Source organism: Marmota monax, unplaced genomic scaffold (assembly GCF_021218885.2).
Source record: "Marmota monax isolate L192 unplaced genomic scaffold, Marmota_monax_Labrador192_F-V1.1 WCK01_AAM20220418_F8-fsc00064, whole genome shotgun sequence".
In the NCBI taxonomy this organism is placed as follows: Eukaryota; Metazoa; Chordata; class Mammalia; order Rodentia; family Sciuridae; genus Marmota; species Marmota monax.
Window position 1 is genome coordinate 8,800,539 of NW_026694542.1, and position 23,006 is coordinate 8,823,544.

At 34.6% G+C, this 23,006-nt stretch overlaps 1 protein-coding gene across 1 annotated transcript in view; it reads left to right on the top strand.

The window, feature by feature from the left end:
* Skap1 (src kinase associated phosphoprotein 1) overlaps positions 1–23,006 on the top strand; it is a 284,881-nt gene that overhangs the window by 66,359 nt on the left and 195,516 nt on the right. Inside the window, exons 3-4 of the mRNA XM_046420495.2 lie at positions 1,746–1,771; positions 17,890–17,988. Coding sequence (XP_046276451.1) covers positions 1,746–1,771; positions 17,890–17,988 — 125 coding nt within the window. The remainder of the gene's footprint in view (positions 1–1,745; positions 1,772–17,889; positions 17,989–23,006) is intronic.

Consider the following 23,006-nt stretch of genomic DNA (forward strand, 5'->3'; position numbering starts at 1 on the left):
CCCCAAATTAACCTTTGGATTCTAGCCACAGCCTCTGCAGTGACCTCTTTCCTCTCCATTTTCTAAAGTTTTATTTTACACAGTAAAGAAATAACCTAAATACTCACTGGACTGATGCTCCTCTCTAATGTGGTCTAATGTGGCCAAATCTAATTTCAGCCATGTAGGTACCGGATGACACACCATTATGACCTGAGTATGGCCTTTTTCTGAACCTCCTGTGGGTTATGGACCCTTTTAAAAATTTGATAAAATTCTTAAAACTGTGGAATTTATCCTCAGGGAAACAAAAAAGCTCATATATGTATTCTGAGAGGCCAAGATGAAGATAGAAAAATATCCATTCTATTTAGTAGCACAGAGGTCTTATGTACATAGCAAGAATTGAGTCGCAATGACTGTGAGCCTCGTTAGAGTAAGTTCAGGAGTGAGTGGGAGGTGAAGGAATAAAGACAAGCCAGTAGAGAGGATGCTTTTGAATGTTCACTGTGTCATGAAGGAAGATGGGGTGGAGGAATGTGAAGAGGGTGAGGGAGGGCTTGTTTTATTTGGATATGGGCATAAATTGCTGATGGAAAGGACCAAGTTGAGAGGAAGAGGTTGAATATGCACAAAAGAAAAACCAATACAGAATAATGTAAGGTTCCTGTGAAGGTGGGAGAAAATGGGATCCAAAGTACAATGGACTTTTGGGGGTTACCATCACACACAGCATTGTTTTGGTGAGGAAAAAAAAAATGCAAGTCAGGTTCCAAAAAAAGGGACTTACAAATGATCCTTTCTACTGCTCCTGTTTTGTTAGTGGAAGACTTCAAGGATTTTCAATATTGCCAGTCGTTTCACAAAACATAACAGAGGAGAGAGAATGGACTCCAAGGGCACCATTCTTGGTTCATACACTAAAATATTAGATAACTCTGGGTCAACTGTTCATGTTTCATCTGTAAAGAATTTAGATGTAAGAGGCATTTAAGGATGTGGTGGTGGTTGGGGTGGGTTTGGTTGTCGTAACAACTGGAAGTGGCACCTGTTATTTGCTGTCCAGGACCAGTGATGCTATTGTTCAGGATGTCTCAGCAAAGAACCTTCCTGCTCAAGGCTCATGGTATCCTATGAGAAACTGTGAGCCACTGTTAGCTTCCTTCCTAGAATCTTTCTAGCTCTAAAATCCTAACAGTCTAGGAGTTGCATGGCATTAATGCAGCGTTTAAGCCCTTAGAATCTTTCAAATCTCAGGGACGACTCTTCTGTTTTTCTCAGACAAAACTAGGCTTTGGCTAGCCATCAATTCTTTATTTTCATTGGTGCATGTTAATTATACAGAATGGTGAGTTTCACTGTGGTTTATGGCATATTGATACATGCATGTAACATCATTTCATCAATTTCAATCCCCAGTTCCTCCCCTTACTCTCCCCTACTCTCTCCCCTGATCTTTTTCTTGTACCCTGTTGGTCTTTCTTTCACTTTTGTGACATCCTTTTATATTTTATATACATATACATCCCTGCCCCCCATTTTTTCCCTACTAGCTTCCACATATGAAAGAAAATATCTAGTACTTACCTTTCTTACTCTGGCTTATTTTGCTTAACATGATGCAAATCTATTTTTACCCATTTTCCTGCAAATAGTAACCAAGTATCTAGCAAGGTTTTTGGATTACAAATTATTGCTACTGTGTGTCAACCAAAATTGAGAAATATAAGTTTAACTTATCTCCATTTTTTCTTTTTATATTTCAGGTACTGTTGGGATTTTCAGCCCCAAGGTGAGTACTCTGTGACCATGAATTATTTTATACTAAAAATGTGTAGGTGGTATTGTTTATTTCTATCTATTGTATCTATGCTTCTTCATGGAGTGGTACTAGCCATTTCTGAGGAAAGTTAGTGGAGTGTTTAATTAACCTTCATCCTGCTGGGCCCCCCTGCCCTGTTTTTAGCAACAAGAGGCTCTGTGCTTCCGCCTTCTGAGTGGATGGTTGCTAGATTATTTTATAGATCTGAAGCTATAATATGATTTTTTCCCTTAAGCTTTGTTAGATACCAACAGGATCCAGTAGCATTCAAGTAAAATGGTAGCCGAGTCCATAATAAAAACCTTGGGTGGGTTCCAACTCAGCTAATCCTTCATTTGCTCCAGAAATAAATTCCACCATGTTTCATCCTTGATCACAGTGCCCTTCCACATAGTCTGTCTGGCAGCAGAGAAATGTCAGGAATGGAGCAGCATTGAAATTCCCACTAGAACAGTGTTATCACATTTTAATATGAGTCTCACTGCAGCCTTGGTGCTTCTAATTGCTTTCAAACCATTGTTTTCCTGCTTTTGCTTGATGAACCCAGCATCTGGCATGATTCTAAAAAGTACAACAGACAGCTGTGTGCAAACTTTGAAAAAAAAAAAGGCCAGGATTAAAACACATTTTTAAAAGGTTTAAAATTAGAATATATATATTTTTAACCCAAACAGTTTGAAGACATTTCTGAAGTACTATAACCATTCCTTCTTTGTGTTAATCTGGTTGAAAATGTCAGAAACATCATCGTGAATATTAATTATCTAAAATTATTATAAATGGAGGGTTTCCCCCCCTCAGAGAATCACAAGAGTTTTAGACCAAACATGAAAATTGTTTCACGAACTGTTTTGCTCTATAACTTTTTAAAACCAATTGTAAACTTTTTTGTACTTTTTATTTTCTTAATGTTTTCAAATGAATCCAATCTTGATGAGTAGTAATATATTAAAGAAATTAAAATGGCAAGTGAGGACACTAGTTTTATTAAACTTTTTATTTTCTAGCTCATATTTTGTTCAAGTCTACATAAGGGTTTCTTTAAAAACCAATTTTAAGAAAATAAAAATCATGTATGTTTAAAGCCTTCTTCATACTCTTTGTAATAATGCGATGTGGTGTTATTATATACCTCAGTATTCCAAAGCATTTATAGCTGAGAACATAGATCCAGCAATAGAGAATTATATGTAATAATGTAGCAGTTTGCATTGCAAAATGTGAAATGCACTATTCAGAGAATGGTCCTATAGTTCAGGGTTTAACAGATGTTAACCAAAATCCACAGGGGGCAGAACATGATTGTGAACTGGCAGAAATGAATGGAACTGTGAGGATAAAATTAATTACCAAAGGAGAAATAAAGAATCAGTGTCAGAGATGTGGTATAGTAATGTGTTGAGAAGAGAAAATAATTTTGGAGCTCGACATAAGAGAGTCTATGGGACTAAAAAGACAAAGGGCACACCTTACCAGGTTCTTGTCATGGTGGCACTGCAGTCATCTTCCAACACAGGGCCACTTCTACACACTCTTTCTCTCTTAAAAAGAGGGTATAGTAGAGCAGCCAAGGGGACAATCGAAAATAGTTTATTTAGGACAGAAAGCTATTTGTTCCTTGACACTGATTGAATATATGGAGCAAAATCTTTGTTCATCTAGAAGTCAATGTAAAGAAAGATCAAGCAGAAAATCCCATATTCTTACATATATGGTGTTGTGATGAGAAAAAGAAAAAAAAGTGTGTCACATTAGATTGGATAGAGAGAAAGGATGGGAGAGGAGGGGAGTAGTAGGGAGGATAGGAAGGGCAGCATAATAGAATAGACAATATGATTGATGTATGTACATTTCATATATGTATTATATGTCAAAATACATTCTGCTGTCATGTATGACTGAAAAAAAATAAAAATAATTCATATGGTTAAAAAATAAATAAATAAATAAAGAAAGAAAGAAAGAAAGAAAGAAAGAAAGAAAATCCCATATTCTTGACCCTAGCTTTCCTCCTTCAATGGCCTTTTTTTTTTGGTGGGCGGGCGGGGGGAGGGGGTGCTAAGAGAAAGGAGTATCTCCTACCTTGCCATTTAAAAATATATTTTTTTTAAGTTGGCGTATCATACTTACACCAAAAAGTGGAATTCATTGCAACATGTTCACACGTGCATCTGACATGGTTCAGTTACTGTCATTCTGCTTTTCCTCTCCTTTCCCCTCCTTCCTCCCTCTCCCTTGTTCCCTTCCTTTACTCCACTGTTCTTCTCTCTTCTGCTTTCAAAATATCTGTGCCTCCTCTCCCACCTTTTTAAACTCCTTACTTCTCTCTAGTTCCACATAGGGGAGAAAACATTCAACCCTTGACTTTCTATGTCTGGTTTATTTCACTTAGCATGATATTCTTTAGTTCCATCCATTTACCCGCAAATAACATAATTTAATTCTAAGTAAAACTCCATTGTGTATGTATACCACATTTTCTTTATCCAGTTATTCATTGAGAGATAGGCTGGATCAGTAACTTGGCTATTATGAATTGTGCTGCTATATACATTGGTATGCATGTATCACTATAATATGCTGATTTTAGTTCTTTTGGACAAATACCAAGGAGTGGGATATGGTGGGTCCTTTCCAGTCTTTTGAGGAATCTCCATTATTGTTTTCCAAAGTGATTGTATTATTTTGCAGTCATACCAACAATGTGTGAGTGAGTGTATCTTTTCCCCCACATCCTCATCAGCATTTTTTATTACTTGTATTTCCTAAATTTAACTGGAGTGAGATGAAATCAGTGTAGCTTTGACTTGAATTTCCCTGTTTTGATCACCTCTTAGCTGATAATGTGTTTCAGAAACAGGTAGGCTGAGTGGGAGAAAAAACTTGTCTATTTAAGTATATAAGATACAATAGGACATTTTAGGATTATGAAAAGAATAGGAATATGTTAAAAAAAAAAAAAAAAGAGAACCACTGGCAGAAGAACTTAGAAAGCCCTGGAAAATTAGGTAATGTTGGAATTGGAGTGAGAAAAGACAGAAGTGATGGCTCAAACTTTGCTAGCATTTTTAACTGTGACAGGACCCTCTGTACAGAAAGACAACGTGATGAATTTTATTTTATTAACTCTGTGAATTTGCCTAAATAAACACTTAGGTTCTTCAGGTGTTTGGACTAAATAAGTTCTGATGCAAGGAAGGAAAATAGTTTTTAAACATAAGATACATTATTTGTAGGTGCTTTTAGTAATGACCTACACACATTTTTCAGAAGGATATAATTCATATATCATAAAGTTCATACCTTTAGAGTGTACAAGGCATGCCAAGTGTACAAGTTCATATCTTCAAAGTGTACAAGTGGGTTTTGGCATAGTCACTGAGTTGGGCAACCACTTTCACTACCTAATTTCAGAACATTTTTACCTTCTAATAAGAAACCCACACCCATCTCAAAGCCCATACCCTTCACGGCTGTTTCACTCTCTCACTGCAAGAGTGTTGGGGATTAGTGTGTCATCATCTAGCACAGTTCTTGGACATAGTAATCAGTGAGAAATGTAATTTGGATATGTAATCATGATATGATAATGATATACCTTTCCCTCACATTTCCACCTAAGTTTTTTTATTAGTTCACTGTCAACTTCCTAAATGCTGTTCAGTTAAAGATGAGAAAACATAGGAAAAATAAAACATAATCCCAAGAATATATTACATTGATGTAGAGAAAACATAAATGGAAGAGTTCTTTTAATAAGCTTAAATATAATTGGAGAACATGAAAACATTTTTTATTTTACATTAAGATGTGGGATTGCTTTGATAATTCAAGTCGTGTTTACTTTAAAAACTTTTTTTCTGCTAGGTGCAATGGCACTTGCCTGTAATCCCAGAGGCTTGGGAGGCTGAGGCAGGAGGATCACAAGTTCAAGGTCAGCCTCAGCAACTTAGCAAGGCCCTGAGCAACTCAGCAAGACCCTGTGTTAAAATAAAATATAAAAGGGCTGTGGATGTGGCTCAGTAGTTAAGTGCCCCCAGATTCAATCCCTGGTACAAAAAAACAAACACAAATAAAATTTAAAAAAAAAAAACCACTTTTTTTTTTTTACTCAGTTTTTCACTTAAAGTTACAAAGAAAAGCCAATAGAATCTTTGCCATGGAGTTATTATCATTACAGTAATCAGATATTTGAAAGATGATATTGGTCTGCTGTCTAAATAACAGTATCAGTTTTGCCCTTTAAATTTGATGACAGAGCACTTTAAAATTATGGAGCAAAATGGTTTCTTTCATTTTGCTTCAATTTCTCCTTTTTAATAAAATGAGTTAATTATTGGCATTTTTGTTTAATAAGTCAAAATTTCACTTATAAGGTATGATGTTTATAATTCAAAATTTATTGTTATAAAAATATATTCATGAAAATTAGGTAGAATTTCCCAGCATTGATCCAGAATCAAAAATAAATGATATGATATTTGAATAAAAATTTAGGAGAGACTGTAGGAATATTATGAATATATATAACAAAGTTTGATTTTTGTCCAAAGGTGATTCATGTCACATTTGTGATAGTGGTAAACATGGGCCAATCCAGTTTCTTGCTGATTTAAGGATTCTTTGAGTATCCACATGGATGATGTAAAAGGTTTAGAAAAAATTATCCAGTATATTTTAAGACCAAAAAATTTTCTTTGTGTAGCTTAAAAATCTAATTTTGTAAAGGCAAGCTTATATCCATGTCAAATTAAATTAATGCCTAAAAATATAGCTTGACAAAAACAAATAGTGCAAAATGAATAAAGAAAATGTTATTTAAAAGCCACATTGACTATAGATTAGAGGAGAATTAAGAAGCTTATAAAAAAATGCATGGCTTTTATGTGCATCTAAGTCAAACAAACTATTAGAAATGACATCTATGAGAGAATTAGGAATTTAAAGACTGGTTATTTTATGCTATTAAGAAACTGCTGTTAGGGCTGGGGCTGTAGTTCAGTGGTAAAATGCTTGCCTTGCATGTGTGAGGCACTGGGTTTGATCCTCAGCACCACATAAAAATAAATAAAGATACTGTGTGTTTATCTACAACTATATATATATATATGAAACTGCTTTTAATTGTTTTAGGTGTGACAATGGAATTATGGCTAGGGTTTTGTTTTGTTTTTTTTAAAAAAGAGTGTTTAGAGGGAGGTTTGCTGTGATAAAATCTGGTAAATAATATGGGAGAGGAGAAAGAAGCAGGATTGGGTACTGATGAAACAAGATTGGTCATAAATTGACACTTGTTGAAGCAAAATGGCGTATACATGGGGTTTATTACACTGTATTGTCTACTATTGTACATGTTTAAAATTCTCATAATGCAAAATAAAGGAGAAATAAATTCAGGTTGAATTTATGTGGGATTACAAATGTGAGATTATTCTTTTATTCCCATCATGAAACGTAGTACACTAAAGCATAAGATACTTTATGTATCTGGATGCAAAAATACATAGTGAACTCTTCCTTTAAATTGCTATTTCATGTCTGTGTTTATGATGAAAAGAGCACGAGCTTTGAAATAAGACTTGAATGGGATTCCAGTTCCCCTTCTTACAAGCTTTGTGAGCTTTGCCAAGTGATACAACTTTTAAAAGCGTCAGTTTTCTCATGTACAAAATCCTCCTAATATCTCCTGCACAGTTATGAGTTGTAATGAGTTATAAAAACCTGGTAACTCATGAGGAGTGCTTGCCACTTGGTAGCAAGTGACACTAAAGTGGTAACAAGTATTATTTTTATGTCTCAAAGTAGGGATAGGCAGGCAAATACACATATGGAGTTGTGATAATGTATGTTTCACAAATCTTTCCATAAAATTATCCATTCTACCCATGGTGTAGGGCCATGTAACTCACATGTATGCATCTGTAGGGTTTACTTTTATAGGGTGCATGCACAGGATTTTTATTTGTAGGCACTTCAGAGGTTAGATTTATGAGCTTGTTGCTCTATAATGTCTGAGGCATGTTGAATGGAAGCATGAATGTCACTTAACTTCTCAACCCTTACGATCACATACTTGGGGCATGTAGTTATGACAACTACAAGAAGCAAAACGTTAAAGCAGCAAAGAAACACCATCTTTACACTGAAAAAAAAGAGGGGGATTTCCTTTGAAGTTGAAGAGAAGTGTTTTTGAATTAATGGAGTGTACAGTGATTTTACTAGGTTTTATTTATGAAAATACTCTTTGCATTCATGCCAAAAGGTTTTAGCACAGTTGTAAGTAGGATTTATACAAAGAAACACAGCCCAAATTTATGACGTGTTTGCAAATGGAAGAAAAATTCTGAATTTACAATATTTGTAATTTATTGTTAAATATCTTTCTATCACTATTCCTGGAATGCTAATATTTTATAAACACAAGTGTTGGTTATGAACCTAGAATATCCTAACCTATACTACTTTTTAAAAAGAAATATTCCAGCATCTTTTCCATGTCTTGTGGGGAATTTATAAGGGGAAAATGTACACAGGACAAATACTCCTGCCTTTGGCTTTGACCCAACCTTTTAACATCAACAATCTGACAGCTGCTTTTGTGGCTTGACTTCCTTTAGGCATTTCCCCTTTCCTTATTTGCTACATTTTATACAAATTAATCTGTAGAAAGTAGATACACACACAAACTGTTTTTGAAGCTAATTACTTTGATACCTTTTCAAATATTTTACTTCCTATACATCTATTGGTCAGGTTTTTAAGAGTGAATGGGTTTTTAAATTAATGCACTAATTATTTTGCACCTACTGTCAACAGAAGTAAACAATTTTTAACAAAAGGACTCACTTTTTTCCTTCCTGAAGCTGAAATTTTCTAAGATTTTTAAAAAGGTACTTCTGCAATACATTTATTCAGAAAACCATTTTGTGGCGCTGGGGAATGAACCCAGGGCCTCATGCATGCTACGCAAGCACTCTACTAATGAGCCACATCCCCAGATCCTGTAAGATTTTTATATCATTTATAAAATGTAAATTATCTACTCTGGAGTAGATAATATTGAGACATAAGGAAAAAAAGAAACTTGACTTTCATTTAGGTAATAGAATTCTCTAGAATCAGTATCTGTATTCCTTGCACAATATATGTGTATAAGAATTTTCATTGTAGCATTGTTTGCAATAGCAAAAACTCCAGTCTAATTATCCAGCAACAGGAAACTTGTTAAATAAATTATGCCTCATTCATTTAATATAATTTAAAGAAAAAAATATATATGACATATAATATTCTCCGGGGACTATTAGGTGAAAAGGCAATTTGGGCAAGCAATGTATAGTTTGTTTTTGTGTCTCTTATACACACATGTGTATGCACACATACATATACATACATACATGATTTTACGTATACAATAATTTTGGAAGGATATGTACAAACCTATTAACAGTGGCACCTCTGTTGAGGGGACACAGGTGTCAGTGGTAGAGGGGCTTTTCACTATTTACATCATTTGGTACTATTTTAATTTTCACCATGTGATTGCATTGTTTTAATTTTTTAAAAAGTTAAAATAATAAATCAGTGTGTTATGTGCTGATCTGGAGCAATCACCAAGATAAATGATTTGGAAGAAATGCAAGGAACAGAACAGAACAAATACAACCATTTGTTAAAAAGAAAAAAAGATGTGCTACATGCAGAAGCACTTGTTATATTTGGATAGGAAGTTCATAAGCTATCCAAGAAGCCTCACAGTAGACGTCTCTGGAGAGAAAGGACCAAGACCAGAGAGAGAAGATGGACTTTCATTATGTGCCTTCTTGTAATGTTTGAAATCTTTGCTGTGGGCATGCTTTATTTAATAAAGATGCTTACAAAAAATTAAAAACTTAACATGGTAGTGAGCTCTTTTTAGCAGAATTATGATTTGGTAGGTTTTTTTATCCATTTAAGTTTTTTCTTTATTTATCTTAAGATATGAATTGATGAGCAAGGCTCTAGTGATGTGATAGAATAACAGTGTTCTCTGTTGTTTAATATTTGAGAACCAGCAGAATGTATAGGCATGCTGAGTTGACATCACTTAAAATGAGTTTTAAAATAAATTATGAAATACTGTAGTATTGTATGATATCCATATTAATGGATGAGTACCTTCTCTGAGTTCATCTCAGTCCAATTTTTTTTTCATCCATAAAAGTTCATAGAACTTCTGGTTCTTGTATTAAGTTTATTTACTTAACCAGGGAGACTTGCTGATAAAAAAAAAAAAAAACCTTATAAACTATGTCTCCTAGGTAGAAGTAATCCTAGGCCAACATAGAAAATTAGGTAAGGGATGTAGTTTGGGAACACAGGATTTTAGCTTAAGAATTGATATTCATCAGGAATTCTGCCTCTAACAATTTTTTAAATGTTCTGATCACAAATTATGAGAGAAAAGTACAGTCAATTTGAATGCAAACTTTTCTGGTTCTTCTGCTTTAAAAAATATTTTATTTTTTTTTTTAATTTTATTTGATGAGGAAATAGGCTAAGCCTCTGGACTTGAAGCCCAAAGGATTTGCATGATATTTGAAAGTTAAATAATGTGATAGTGGGTCCAGTTCTATTAGGAAGCATTAACTTTTCATTTAGCTTCTAACCAACACATACTTCTCTCAGAAACGTGTTTGCCAGGATGGCTGAATTACCACTAACACGGGAGAGGGACTTCTTAGTCATGGGCAAGGGGATTTATGTTACATATAGAATAAAGCTTCCAGTTTCTGCTGACTTTAGTGAGGCAAATAGTGGAGGAACCAATCTTGTGACCCTAACTGCCCTTGTCAGAGGATGTAAATTAACACACATACTTGCTAGCCTTAAAGTTATTGATCACAATTCATCACTAAGAGTTATTTTCCTAAACTTCAAAGGAATACCTCTCACCTTTAAGATCTGTGCATTTTACTTGTATTAATACCGCCTCAATAAAATAGGAAAAATAAAATTTAAAAATAAGGAGATACTTCTCCATGTGAACTTCTGTTTCAGGGTATCAAACATGGAACTGACAATGTTGACAGTGAGAAGTTTTGGCTTTCATTACTGGCATTACATACAAGTGATGTTCAGGAACAGGAATCCCTACTTGGGATGAGATGTGGCATGGGGAGGAAGAATCTTGTCACCCTTTGCCATTATAACCTTCATGGTATTAGAGGTCTATGTTACTCACAAAATAGCCTCATCCTTTCTACCGTGTGTTGAAAGTTGGTTTACATTTTCATGTCTGCTAATATGACCTACAATCCATTCTTTATTATGTTTTGTTTTATTTTCTTGGGCTTATGTAAAATTTTTCTTTTATCTACCAATAGCCTGTAGAACATAGATTCTCATGTTTTTTTAAGTGAATTTTTTTGGAATCCATCTAGCTGTACAGTTCTCTCAAGAAGTTTCCTAAGTTGTGTTGGCTCCCCAATTGGAGCATTGTAGACTCCAGAATGCAACAGGATTATAAAAGGGTGCTAAGGTTCCCTGCAATTTGTTGTTAGGGAGAAAGGAAAGGGGAAGTTGGGAAGAGACAGCAAAGTGAACAAATAATAATAAAATTGCTGCATTCATGTGGTATTATATTTTTCAAAGGATTTTTCTACTCTGAGACTTAAAGCATGATTTTGCCAAAAAGGAAATATTCTTTAACTAAGCTAGGCCCAAGCTATATTTAAGTATGGAACACATTGGTTCATTTTCTGTTATGCCAGGTCAAAATACCCAGAATCCCACAGAATCAAACAAACAAACAAAAAAGAATAGAAAAATTCAATATATTGATGTGTCTAAGCCCCAAGTAGCTGTATTAAAGTTTGCAAGCAGAAAATTTATGCCAAAAGTGATATTTTAAAAATCGCTACACCAATACTACTATAATAAATTTAATCTGTGGGTTTGCCCACTTCCTCCTTGGCCACATTTGGCTTTGTCGGTTCCAGTCTCCATACCTAATGTGAGTCGGCTGTTATTACTACTAAGAAGAATTTATATTTTGATTGTAGATTTACTTTGTTGAAGTAAAATAATACTAGTTAATACCATAAATTCAAGATGTTGGCTGTCATTCACTATGTTTTGTCTTTGAATAATGATCATAAAGCCTGCAGATTTGGCTCCCAAGCAGGTCAATGTGTTAGGACAAGAATTTAATAATCAGACAAGGTGAGGTCAAAGCCTGGATGTAACACTTATGAGTCACTTCAGGGACTTGGAGTAAACTACTTGTTCTTTGTGTCTCAATATCTTCATCTGCATCTTTGGAATAATAATATAACCCAGGATTGTTTCCAGGATTGAATTAGATAATACATGAAGAGCCCTGGCCCAGAGCCTGTACCCTCTAAGAGTTCAGCTAGTTATCATGTTTTTATTATTATAGCTGACTTTCTCCTGCAAGTATGTTGAAAATTCAATTCAGTTGAATAACTTTGTAATAAGAATTAAGGCATGAAAATACAGTGATCCAAAGAAAACAGAACTACAAACAATAATTCCAGCTTATGGTTGCCTGGTTGCCCAATGATGAATTCATTCATTTTATAACATAGTTATCCATATACTACTAAATGCCTAGGTTTACATGTTTTGAATTCTGTCAGAAATCTTATTACTATTGAAAATATTCCAACTCAGCAGGTTCTATTTTAGTACCATTTGAACAATAATGGTGGTAGATGGAATGTGTTAGTGTAAAGCCGGAATGATTGCTGACAGGCTGTAATTTGCTTTATGAAGTGTGCATTGTCACATATACAATTATCTGGTTTATATTTGTTGCTGCCAGCCCTCCAGTGTGTTAATATCCAGGAGTTGAGCCTCTATGTGAAACCTAAGAAGGGTTAAAAATCTCTGCATTTTCTGAAGGCAGAAGGGAAGGAGCAAAAGAGTGCCCACAGTGGTTACTTTTTCTTGTCTCTCTCTCTCTCTCTCTCTCTCTCTCTCTCTCTCTCTCTCTCTCTCTCTCTCTCTCTCTCTCTCTCTGTCTTTCCCAGAGCTAGGATGATGCTACACACTGCAGCTCACCCTACTGGTCAAAATGAAAAACTGCATCATGAAAGACCATTTTCTTGGAAGGGGGTGCTTTTCAATGGACTCCCGCGGGTGATTTCCTCTCCAATCCAACACTGACAGATGTAGTCCATATGAGAATATTATTAAGCTATGGCTACATAGTTTTTGGTTGTTAGAATCACAGGTTCTGTTGTAGTGATTGTACTTTGAGTGTCTGTCAGTTTGGTTCAGTTTCTGATCGTTTGGACTGTACCATTCTCTGAAAATGTTATCTCTGAAGGTTCTTAAGAAGTCTGTTATCCTTAGTATAATTGTATAATCAGTAAACAGTGTCATAAGCTAGCATAGTTAATCTTAGGCACAAGATTACATTCAAGATCTAATTGGAGCAACTTTTTAAAAAATGATAAATGAAAACTTTCTTTACCTGGCCTATCATTTGTTCTGTAGGGTTAATGACATTCAGCACTATTACACTTACTGCTAGGGCCTTGAGGAAAAAAAAGAGAATATTTAAACATTGAGTTATGGATAGCTTTAGAAGGAGGGGAATATGGGCAGAAAGACTGCATAGAATAGAGAAAAATTTGAGACCTTCACTATACATGGATTAATCACAAGAACTAACCACGCACATCCAAGTGGATATTTAGAAATCATTGAAGCCTCTGAGATGTTCTGTGAGAAACACCATACATTTTCTAGTGCATGAGTATGTGCAAAAATGGTGTGTAATTTATAAAGGAAGTATTGACAGAACTTTAGCTTTGGTGTTGCACATGTGCTCTATGATGTATTTACATGTAAGTAACATTTCACATATATGGCCATGTGTGTACCTACATGTTTCTTTAGTTGGGATTAGATTCAAAAACTTAGACAAATGGTTATCATAAAGAATAATACGCTGTCATTTTGCTAATCTTACTACAGTTCAGCTTTGAGAACTGCATTACTATTAAATTGGTCCATGAAAATCTGGCAGTATTAATGCTATCAAGCATGAAAACTAACTGGATTTGGATCAGGGAGTTTTATTTATAGGAATTTAGTGAGGATTTATTAGTTTAAAGAGGAAGCTCTGTGTCTCATGGATTCTTAAATATTAGAGTAGAAAGTCTCATGTTCCCTTCCAACCGCAGTAAAAATAATAAAAAATAAAATAAAAAGTAGAAAAATGTTCAGACAACTTTATATTAATTGCAAGATTACAAATTAACTAATTATATTAATTTCATTTTCCTTATATTATCTAATGAGATGTGGTGAAGTAATAGCAAACCCTGGAAAGTTTCTAACCATACCATATAAATAGTTGCAGGTATGAATAGAGTCTTTATAACATAGCTAACAATTAATTAGAAGAGAAATAAAAGTGATGGCTTATACCAACATTAAAAAATTGCTTTACATATAAAATAAGCAAACGTATTTGTATGTCTTATCTGTTATTTTTGTTCTTATATTCTGTTGTAGTTTTTAAATGCTTAAACTTCTTTCTTTTTTTTCCCATTTCTTTGGTACACTTGTCATTATGCCCTGTTTCTGTCCCTAAGTAGTACCTGCAAGTTCAGGAGTAGATGCGTTTGCTTTGAGTCAGAATACTCACATTATGGTTCATTTTTCCCTTGTTTTATTTGGAATTGAATTAGTAAATGAAAGTTTTTAGCAGTTTAATTCACTTCTCCATAAAGTTTATGGAGCAGCAACAGCTGGTTGAATCCATGGCAGAAAAAGCCAACTTTTAGTGGCCATGCTATTGTTTCAGAATTAAGGGGGAAAACTCATTAACTGTTAATGAAAACACAGGGAATAAAAACAAATAGCACAGAAACCCTGGCAAATAATTACCTTACACCTGACACAAAGCTGTTTTATCTTTCTGCTCCAACCCTCAGAAATTCCCAACTTATCACTCTACGGAGCATGAATGAAATTGAGTTTGACTCCCAGAAAAGAACAATAGAGAAATCATCCCCCTTATGGGCCCCTCAGCACTACTCAGTGGAGAACCTGCCATTGAATCTACTAAGGAGTGTATCTAGCGCCCAATTCTTATGACACTTTGGATAGAGGAACAAATTACCAGCTAATAGCAGGTGAACCCTTGATATAGTTTCCTCGGATCTTGTTTAGAAATACAAAGAGAAAGGCTGAAGGTAGTGGATGTGATTAATGGAGATACGGTGTGTTAGAATATATATCTGTATAGAAATATATTGATTCTGAGTGAGTTGCCGTGGAAGTGTGTCTCCAGTGGCAGAGGGTCTTGCTTGTGAGAGAGGCACTCTAAGCAGATGGAGTTCGAAGCCCTAATTGTAGAGCTGCTGAGTGGAAATGTCTGTCACTATAGTTTGTGATCATTTATGTCTGATCCCACCGGACTACAGTCGTGGCCACTTGGAACTGTGATTGTCAGAGGTACAGATGAATTCAGAGAACATGCACGGTTATATTTTAAGGAAAAATGATACTTTAAACTTCAGCAAATCCAAAATGACCACAGTAATTGCCAGTTCTTCTATAAAACTTTTCACCCATGCATCTTGAGTAGTTGTAATCATTTTAATTACATGGGAGTGTCTATTTATACTGTGTTATAGACTAGTTGCTGTGTGAGCCCAAGGGAGTTGGGCCACTTGATATGACACTAAAAGCACTTATAACAACATCTTCATCATCAGGAACTAATTGTGCTTGGGTGTAAGGCATATTTTAAAATGTTTCTCCCACCACAACCATCTGTAGTACTGACCTAGGCTCTGTTTCGCTACCTGGAGTTGTATTCCTTACTCGTCACATACTTTATAGGGGCACAGTCTGGCATTTGGCACACAGGTCCATCTTGGATAACTGTACTCAAAAACCATAGGAATCACGTGGCAGTGATTTTTCCATCTGAAGTTAATAAACCAAGTGCCAAATCCAGGCAGGTGTTTTGGGTGAGACTTTTCTTTTTTTTAAAGTGAGCTATAAATGCAGTGTGATATCCTGAATTTGATCTGATATATAAAAAGGACATGAATGGAAGAACTTACAAAATGAAAACAAAGCCTATAATTTAGTTAACAGCAATGTAGCAACGTTAACTTCTTGGTTTTGATAGATATACTTTAGTTGTGGAAGGAGATGAGTTTATGGGGAACAAGTTGAAGAGTATATGGGAACTCTTTGTACTATCTTTGCAACACTTACATAAATCAAAATTTATTCCAAAATAAAAACTTCATTAGAAAACATAACACAATGAAACAACAAAAGCCCTTCCTGGTCTTCATTTAAAAAAAAAAAAACTTAGAATAAATGCCAGAATGCGTAAGCATAGATTCTTTTTCTTTATTGGTAGATTTGTCAGATTCCTGGAAAAAAAACTGAGTCCAGAATGATAGTTAATAAATAATGTTTCATATATATTACAAATGTCAAACTTTTCTTGGCAATCTAAACTACTTTTTTTTAAAGGATTTTGATTAGGTTCAAAACAAAAATTCTTTCTACCCTTGCATCTCACCTTCAGGTTTCCAGTCAGAGAGTCATACTGATAATTAGATTTCAGTGGATTTGCAGTGATATAAAATTTGAGCATTTTACCCTCTGTCTGGCATTTGGGATTTTTCTCAGTTATTATAGCAACCTTACAGTGATGCTTTAAGCCTAACTGTATGTTTTATGTTCTGGTCAGTGAACAAATAAAAGTGAGCATCTCTTCTGGCTTCAGCTAATGACTGTAGTGTGGGGTTAATTTTTTTTTTTACAATAGACTCTACAGTTTATTTTTAAAGTCCTCTATCTGCAGGTGTTCAACTCAGTTATAGACATCTACCTACCACTGAGCATTCGAGGGAAAGCGTAGGTATAATCATCTAATTTAAGGAAGGAGGAAGCTTCAGCTTTCTTTTTTTTTTTTTTAATCATTTTATGTCCTCCCTATCCTTCTAGTTTAATTGTAGGAAATAAACCTTTAAAGCGAGGCAATACAGATTCTATGTAGGTTGTTTGGTTTCACTGCTCCCTAGTTGAAATCCAGGGCCAGAACTCTACAATGTTTACTGAGATTAGCATTGGTGATTTCCTTTGGAAATTAGTATTTGAGATAATATTAAATTCGGTTTAAAATCCTTTTTTCATGCTTGTGAAATGAACTAAGCAGCTGTCGGTGTCCTTTTATCAGCAGACTGTACCTCTGTTTGGGGGATTTTAAGGAAAGCCATTTGCAACGCTTTCCTTTTCTTCCGGTTTCTGAATGAGCTAACATCTTCCGTCTGAACCTTTTAAAGTATCATAATGGCATCGGCCACTTCTACAAAATACAATTCAATGTAGGTTGAAAACACCCAAAAGGGATTAGCATTGTTTTAATTGCATAATTCAGTATTGTATATACATTACCTTTTATCAAAGTCATTTTGCAGAACAAATATTACCTTCTTAGGGCTTTTAGAATTCCTAAGAGGTTGGTTGCATAGGCTGTAAACTAGAATTACATAGAGAGAACTTTATTAAGGTTGCAAAACAAGTAGTGATTTAAATAGGAATAGAATCCAGCAAAGTCTAGGCTCTCTCTGAGCTTACTTAGGTCTCTTATTTTTCAGAGAAGGAAAGAATATTGACTTTGCTACATTATATAGGAGGTTAACCCTTTGTGTCATTACTTCTATTTCATTTGGAAATAGAAAGAGAAAAAGGCCATCAGATAAAGGTTCTGATTAACAGAGGCAGAGTATATAAATATACTAATTTATACAGCTCTGTTTTCATTTTAAGTGTGATGGAGAAATTCTCTCTGGTGGCAAGAAGTCTTCCCACTCTGAGCTAATAATTCCTTAGTTCTATTGAGGGAATTACTTGAGTGGAAAATTTCCCATCCAGGTAAGTTGGTTCTTGAAATTATTTATCTATTTCTCATATGTTAGGGGAGAGTGGCCATGTTCATCAAGTAAAAGATGCATCATTTTTATAAGTACCAGAAGAGAGATCTACAAACACCTTTATAAATATGTCCAAAGGATGACCTTGTTTTCTTCTTTGTCCCTCAGGAGACCTTGGACAGGACAGCTCTGATGATAATCACAGTGGGACTCATGGCCTGTCTCTCACATCAGATACACCCTTTTCTTCAGATTATCACGATGAGGGTGAGTTTCATCTTTCTGAATTTGGGGTGACCAGACTTGGTTACCTTTTGTCCTTCGGTCTTTGCTTTATGTCATTTTCTATCCAGCATCCTTCAGTGGGCTCTCTGTATTGGTAATCACCGATTTGCAAAGAACAACTATTTGTTTCATTGTGGTGCTGATCCTCCTGGGTAATTCAATACTCCTGAAGTTAATGTATTTAGGGAAACACTAATTCCATAGTGGAGCAGGAAAACATCATTATTGATCTTTTTATAATAATGGTAGCTCAAAAGCTATGAGGGCATTTTAAGATTGCAGGGCCCAACTTACTATTCTTTTGGATTTCTTAGCTTCATTGAGGTGCATGAAAATGGAGCTTTCATTTAATGATAATTTGATTATTAATTTATTGTCTATCATTTGAGAATCTTGAGTCCATTATAGTATAAGGTATCATCTCACTGGTGTTCCCATGCCCCTGACCATCGTAGTATCAAGGGGAAGGGAAAGCCACAAGAGCTATAATGCAAATCTTCCTGAAGCATCAATTTTACTTGAATTTTTGAGAATGGGAGGTATTCAACTGTTATAAACATTTTTTAAAATTTAAAAATACAACAGTATATAAAGGTGAAATGCAAAATAGACATGCATTTTTAAAAAGATATACAAATATACAGATTTTGGCCTGGAGGTTGCCAGTTTCTGGCTCAGGCTCAGATTTCCCAAGGGTGGGAGATTGCTGTGCCTCTTCTGGCATCTGGCCACTTGAGCAGAAGGTTTGATCATCATGGCTGTACGTGGTTTTCTTATTTGAATTCTACTTGTACTTTTCCTGTGGGGGAAAAGGTAAAGTTGCTACTAAACTGAATATTAAATTAGAAACTGATTCTTTTAGAGATGAGAAATAAAGTTGGCAAACTATTCCTTATTATTATTCTCTTTATTAATCTGTGATCTATCCATTTCTTTTTCTTTTAAATTTCATGAGTTTATAATTCCCATTTCCTCTCTCTTTTTACTTTATCCATTATTTGCTATTGCATTTAGCCCTTTTGAAGAGCCATACTTTCTTAATAGATCGATATTGGTCCAGGAATTACACTAAAAAACATTGTTTGAATTGAAAGCTTAATAATTATCTAGGTAGCTGATTAATAATTGTAGAAAATTAACAGTGCAAAACATGAAGAAACCAACCCTTCTTTGGTTTTGATTAATCTAATGCTTGGCAGAATTAGAACAATAGTGCTTCATTAATCCATAGGTCACTTATTTGGTATTTCTAACTTTCCCAAACACAGGTGAGAATACAATAAGTAAGCCAGAAAGACCTCTAAGTGGAAATAAATGCCACTGAGTTTCATTTAACATTTATGCATTTTATTCATGGGAGAGTCCCTGAGGCCTTCACTGGGGGAATCCTCTTACAAATTTCTAACCACCATAGTGGTTTGGTTTCTCAGCACACAATAGAATAAAGCTTCAAAATAGAAGAGGGAGTAATGTAAAGGCACCAATTAACAAAGGACATAAGGTAAAAATCAGGAAAATAATTTAAAAGTTACATAGAAAAAAATCTTTAAGTAAAACTTATACAGGCATTTAAAAAAAATAACAGTCTGGGGCTACTTTATATTATAGAGAGCAGTGGCCAGAACTCCCTGCTAAGAGCTCAGGACCTGAATAAATTAAAACTTTTAAAGCTAGCATTTACTGAGTACTGACTATGTGTCTTGCACCTGTTCATTTCATACAAATGTTCATTCTTAGAACAGCCCCAAGAGCTAGATATTAGGATTATCCTCATTTTCCAGATAAGGAAACTGAGACTTAGGAAAGTTAGCTAAGATCACACAACTGGTAAGTAGTAGTGCCAGGATTTATACTTAGGTGGTTTAGTTCTGGAAGCTCCGTTCTTAACAACTCTGTTGTCCTTATCAATATTATCCAAAAAGATAGATTTATGTTCTAGATATTTTGGCTAAGATACAAATACTGTGTTTAAAATATTTTTATTAAAAAGGATTGAAATTTTTAAAAAAGTTTGTGTTGATGGTAGAGCACTTGCCTAGCATGCGTGAGGCCCTGGGTTCCATTGCCAGGGAAAGGAAAAAAAACTACAAAACAAAATGGTATTGAAAGAGGTAAACCTAGTATCTGGAAAATTCCAAAGTAGAAAACTTTGTTCCATAAAGGTTTCTCATAAGAGAGGGCTAATTGTATAAGTAAAATTAAATTCTTACTGAATCAATTTTGGTCTTTAGTTCTGTGCATGAAAGTTAAAAAAAAATTCGCAAAGTTATAGAGAAAACAGTAGAGACAGGAATAAATCTATTTACATGTTAAAAATTTAATTGTGGGATGATGTTTGAGTTTCTTCACAGCCTTGAATCTAATACGGTGCCTGGGTGCTTGATGTATAACAGGCATGAGAAATGTTTGTTTTACTCCCCCTGAAAATTGAAGATATGTACATTTCCTGTGAAATTAAAGAGAGGGCTATAAAGATGTTAAAACTTTGAGTAAACTTTATATCCTATTTATTTGAATTTATCATTACAGAAAATTGTAGCACTTGATATGCTATGTATTCATTATTTTAGCAATACTTTTTTTTTAGAGATTCAAGGTAATGCCAAGGAACTGTATAAGTTATAAGTGAATTATGCACTGAAGAAAGTGGGCATGGTTCCTGTCCTTATGGACTCACAGTCTCATTGTAGAGAGTAGGCAATTGAACAAATATAAAGTCATTCTCTCCATTTGCTGGGAAGATAGCTAAGGCAGTTCTTCAAGAATAAAATATATTTTCCCTTAATTTGCTCTGTAGTGACAGTTATTTCAGGTTTCTGGAATTTTACCTTTATTAGAAAATGTTAAAATGTTTTCAGTTTTGTTGTCTTCCACCTCCAGCCAGAACAGTTTCCTAAAATCACAATTATAGAAGGACACACAGTCTGACCCATCTGCCCATAACTTAAATAATGAGAAGCAATAACCATAGAGCATGTCGTGTTTTGAGTCACGCCTTTGTGAAAACTACAAAGAGATCTAGAAGAATACAGAATCCTGGCCAGGTGCAGAGCAAAAAATGAAAATCAAAGTTACAGGCTAAGCCATGCATAAAAATGAAGGCATGTTGCTACCTAATCTCAATTCCATCTCCTTTTCCTTTGCAAATGCCCACAGTCCAAGAGACACACAAGAGGGCATAGCACCATGGTCAGGAGTGGAAACTTGCTAACAAATAGCAACATTTGGATCCTCAGATTAAAAGCAAAGTTTCTGCCATATTGAAGGAAAAACTTTTAGTAGGCAGCACTGAATACAATAACTGTACAAAAGCCAGAGGACGCAGAAGATCAAGATCTGATTGCTTTCGGTGTCCAAATTTACAATGGATTTTAATGTGTCAATAGAGTTATTTTATTAGCATAATGAAGAATCCCTATGTATAAATTCTTCTTTAATAAAGATGGGTTGGGGAAAGTGATTTTTCTATAAACAGAGTATAGTGACTCCTTCTGGAAAAAATAGAAAAAATAAAAAATTTTAGAAGAAAAATTCTTCTAAAATTTATATTAGAAGAAAACTCTCATCTGTAATTATGTATTATTTATTATGTATATTGTATTCTACTTAAAGAGAAGGGAGTGAAGGTATATTGAATAACAGATCTATCTAGAAGGAAATAAAAATGTATTTAGAGCTTATTTTTGCATTAGGATGTTGAAGGTTAAAAGATTTTTATTGTCTTCTCTGATATAAGGATGCTGATTCATAATGGGGATGGGGGGAGCATGGGAGGAATAGATGAACTTCAGATAGGGCAAAGGGAAGGAGGGGAAGGGAGGGAGCATGGGGGTAGGAAAGACAATGAAATAAGACGGACATCATTACCCTAAGTACATGTATGAAAACACAAATGGTGTGACTCTACTTTTTGTTCAACCAGAGACACGAAAAATTGTGCTCTATTTGTGTATATGAAAAAAAGATTCTTATTCTCTAGAAAAATGAAAAAAATTAGAAAAGTAAAGATCTATCTATAACTATGTTTGGATAAGAGAACTTGTTGATAAATCTGTCAGAAATTGCAAATTTGTTTAAGTACCAATAGTGGTCATTATCAACTTCCTGTCTTATCTGAAAGGTGCACTGTATAAACATATAATAGATATAATATTATAGATAATATAGAAAGGTACAGTATATAGACTATAGAATATATATAGTGTATAGAATATAGTATATAGAATATTCTGGAAATAGTTGGTTTTTTTTACAGTGTTACTCTTGTCAGTCTTTTTCCTCTTTCATCTTAGTTTAAAAATACAAGTCAAATTATGAATTCAGGGCTTGGGATGTACCTCCATGGTAGACCATTTGCCTAACATGCCTGGTTCTCTGGGTTTGATCCCTAGCACAGCAAAAAAGAAAAATGAAAAGATTATGAATAACAATATGTCTGCTTTTGTTGATCATTGTAAGTTTTATTTTTTAATAATGGGAAGAAAACATTAGCTCCAAATGCATTTTAAACAAAGCTTTCTTAGTATGGTGAAATGAAAATGAAGGTTTAATTTATTGGTTAGATTTTTGTGGCAGGAAATCAAGTGTGTATTTCATTGTGCCAAAGTCAGAATCATGGAATCTGGGAGTTGGAAGGGATAATAAAGGTGCTTTTTGTGCACTATCTCAACTAATTCTCAAACCTACTCAGAGAGGAAGATAATTGTTACCCCCATTTTACAGTTAAATAAATAAGACTTAGAGAAATTAAGTGACTTGGCCACAAACAACACATCTAATCCACATGAGGGACTGGGGTCCCAACAGATTCCAAAGTGCTGCCCTTGGAAGACTACTTAGCTGATGTTTGTGTTCTGCAGCTCCCACTCTTCTGAGCTCTCCAACTCTCATTGCTTTTCTCCTCTGAATATATGGTTGATTTTTAAAATACATGTATCCAGAGCTAAAAATTATCCTCTAATTACCACTTTACCAGCATCCCATGAAATTTTATATGTCCT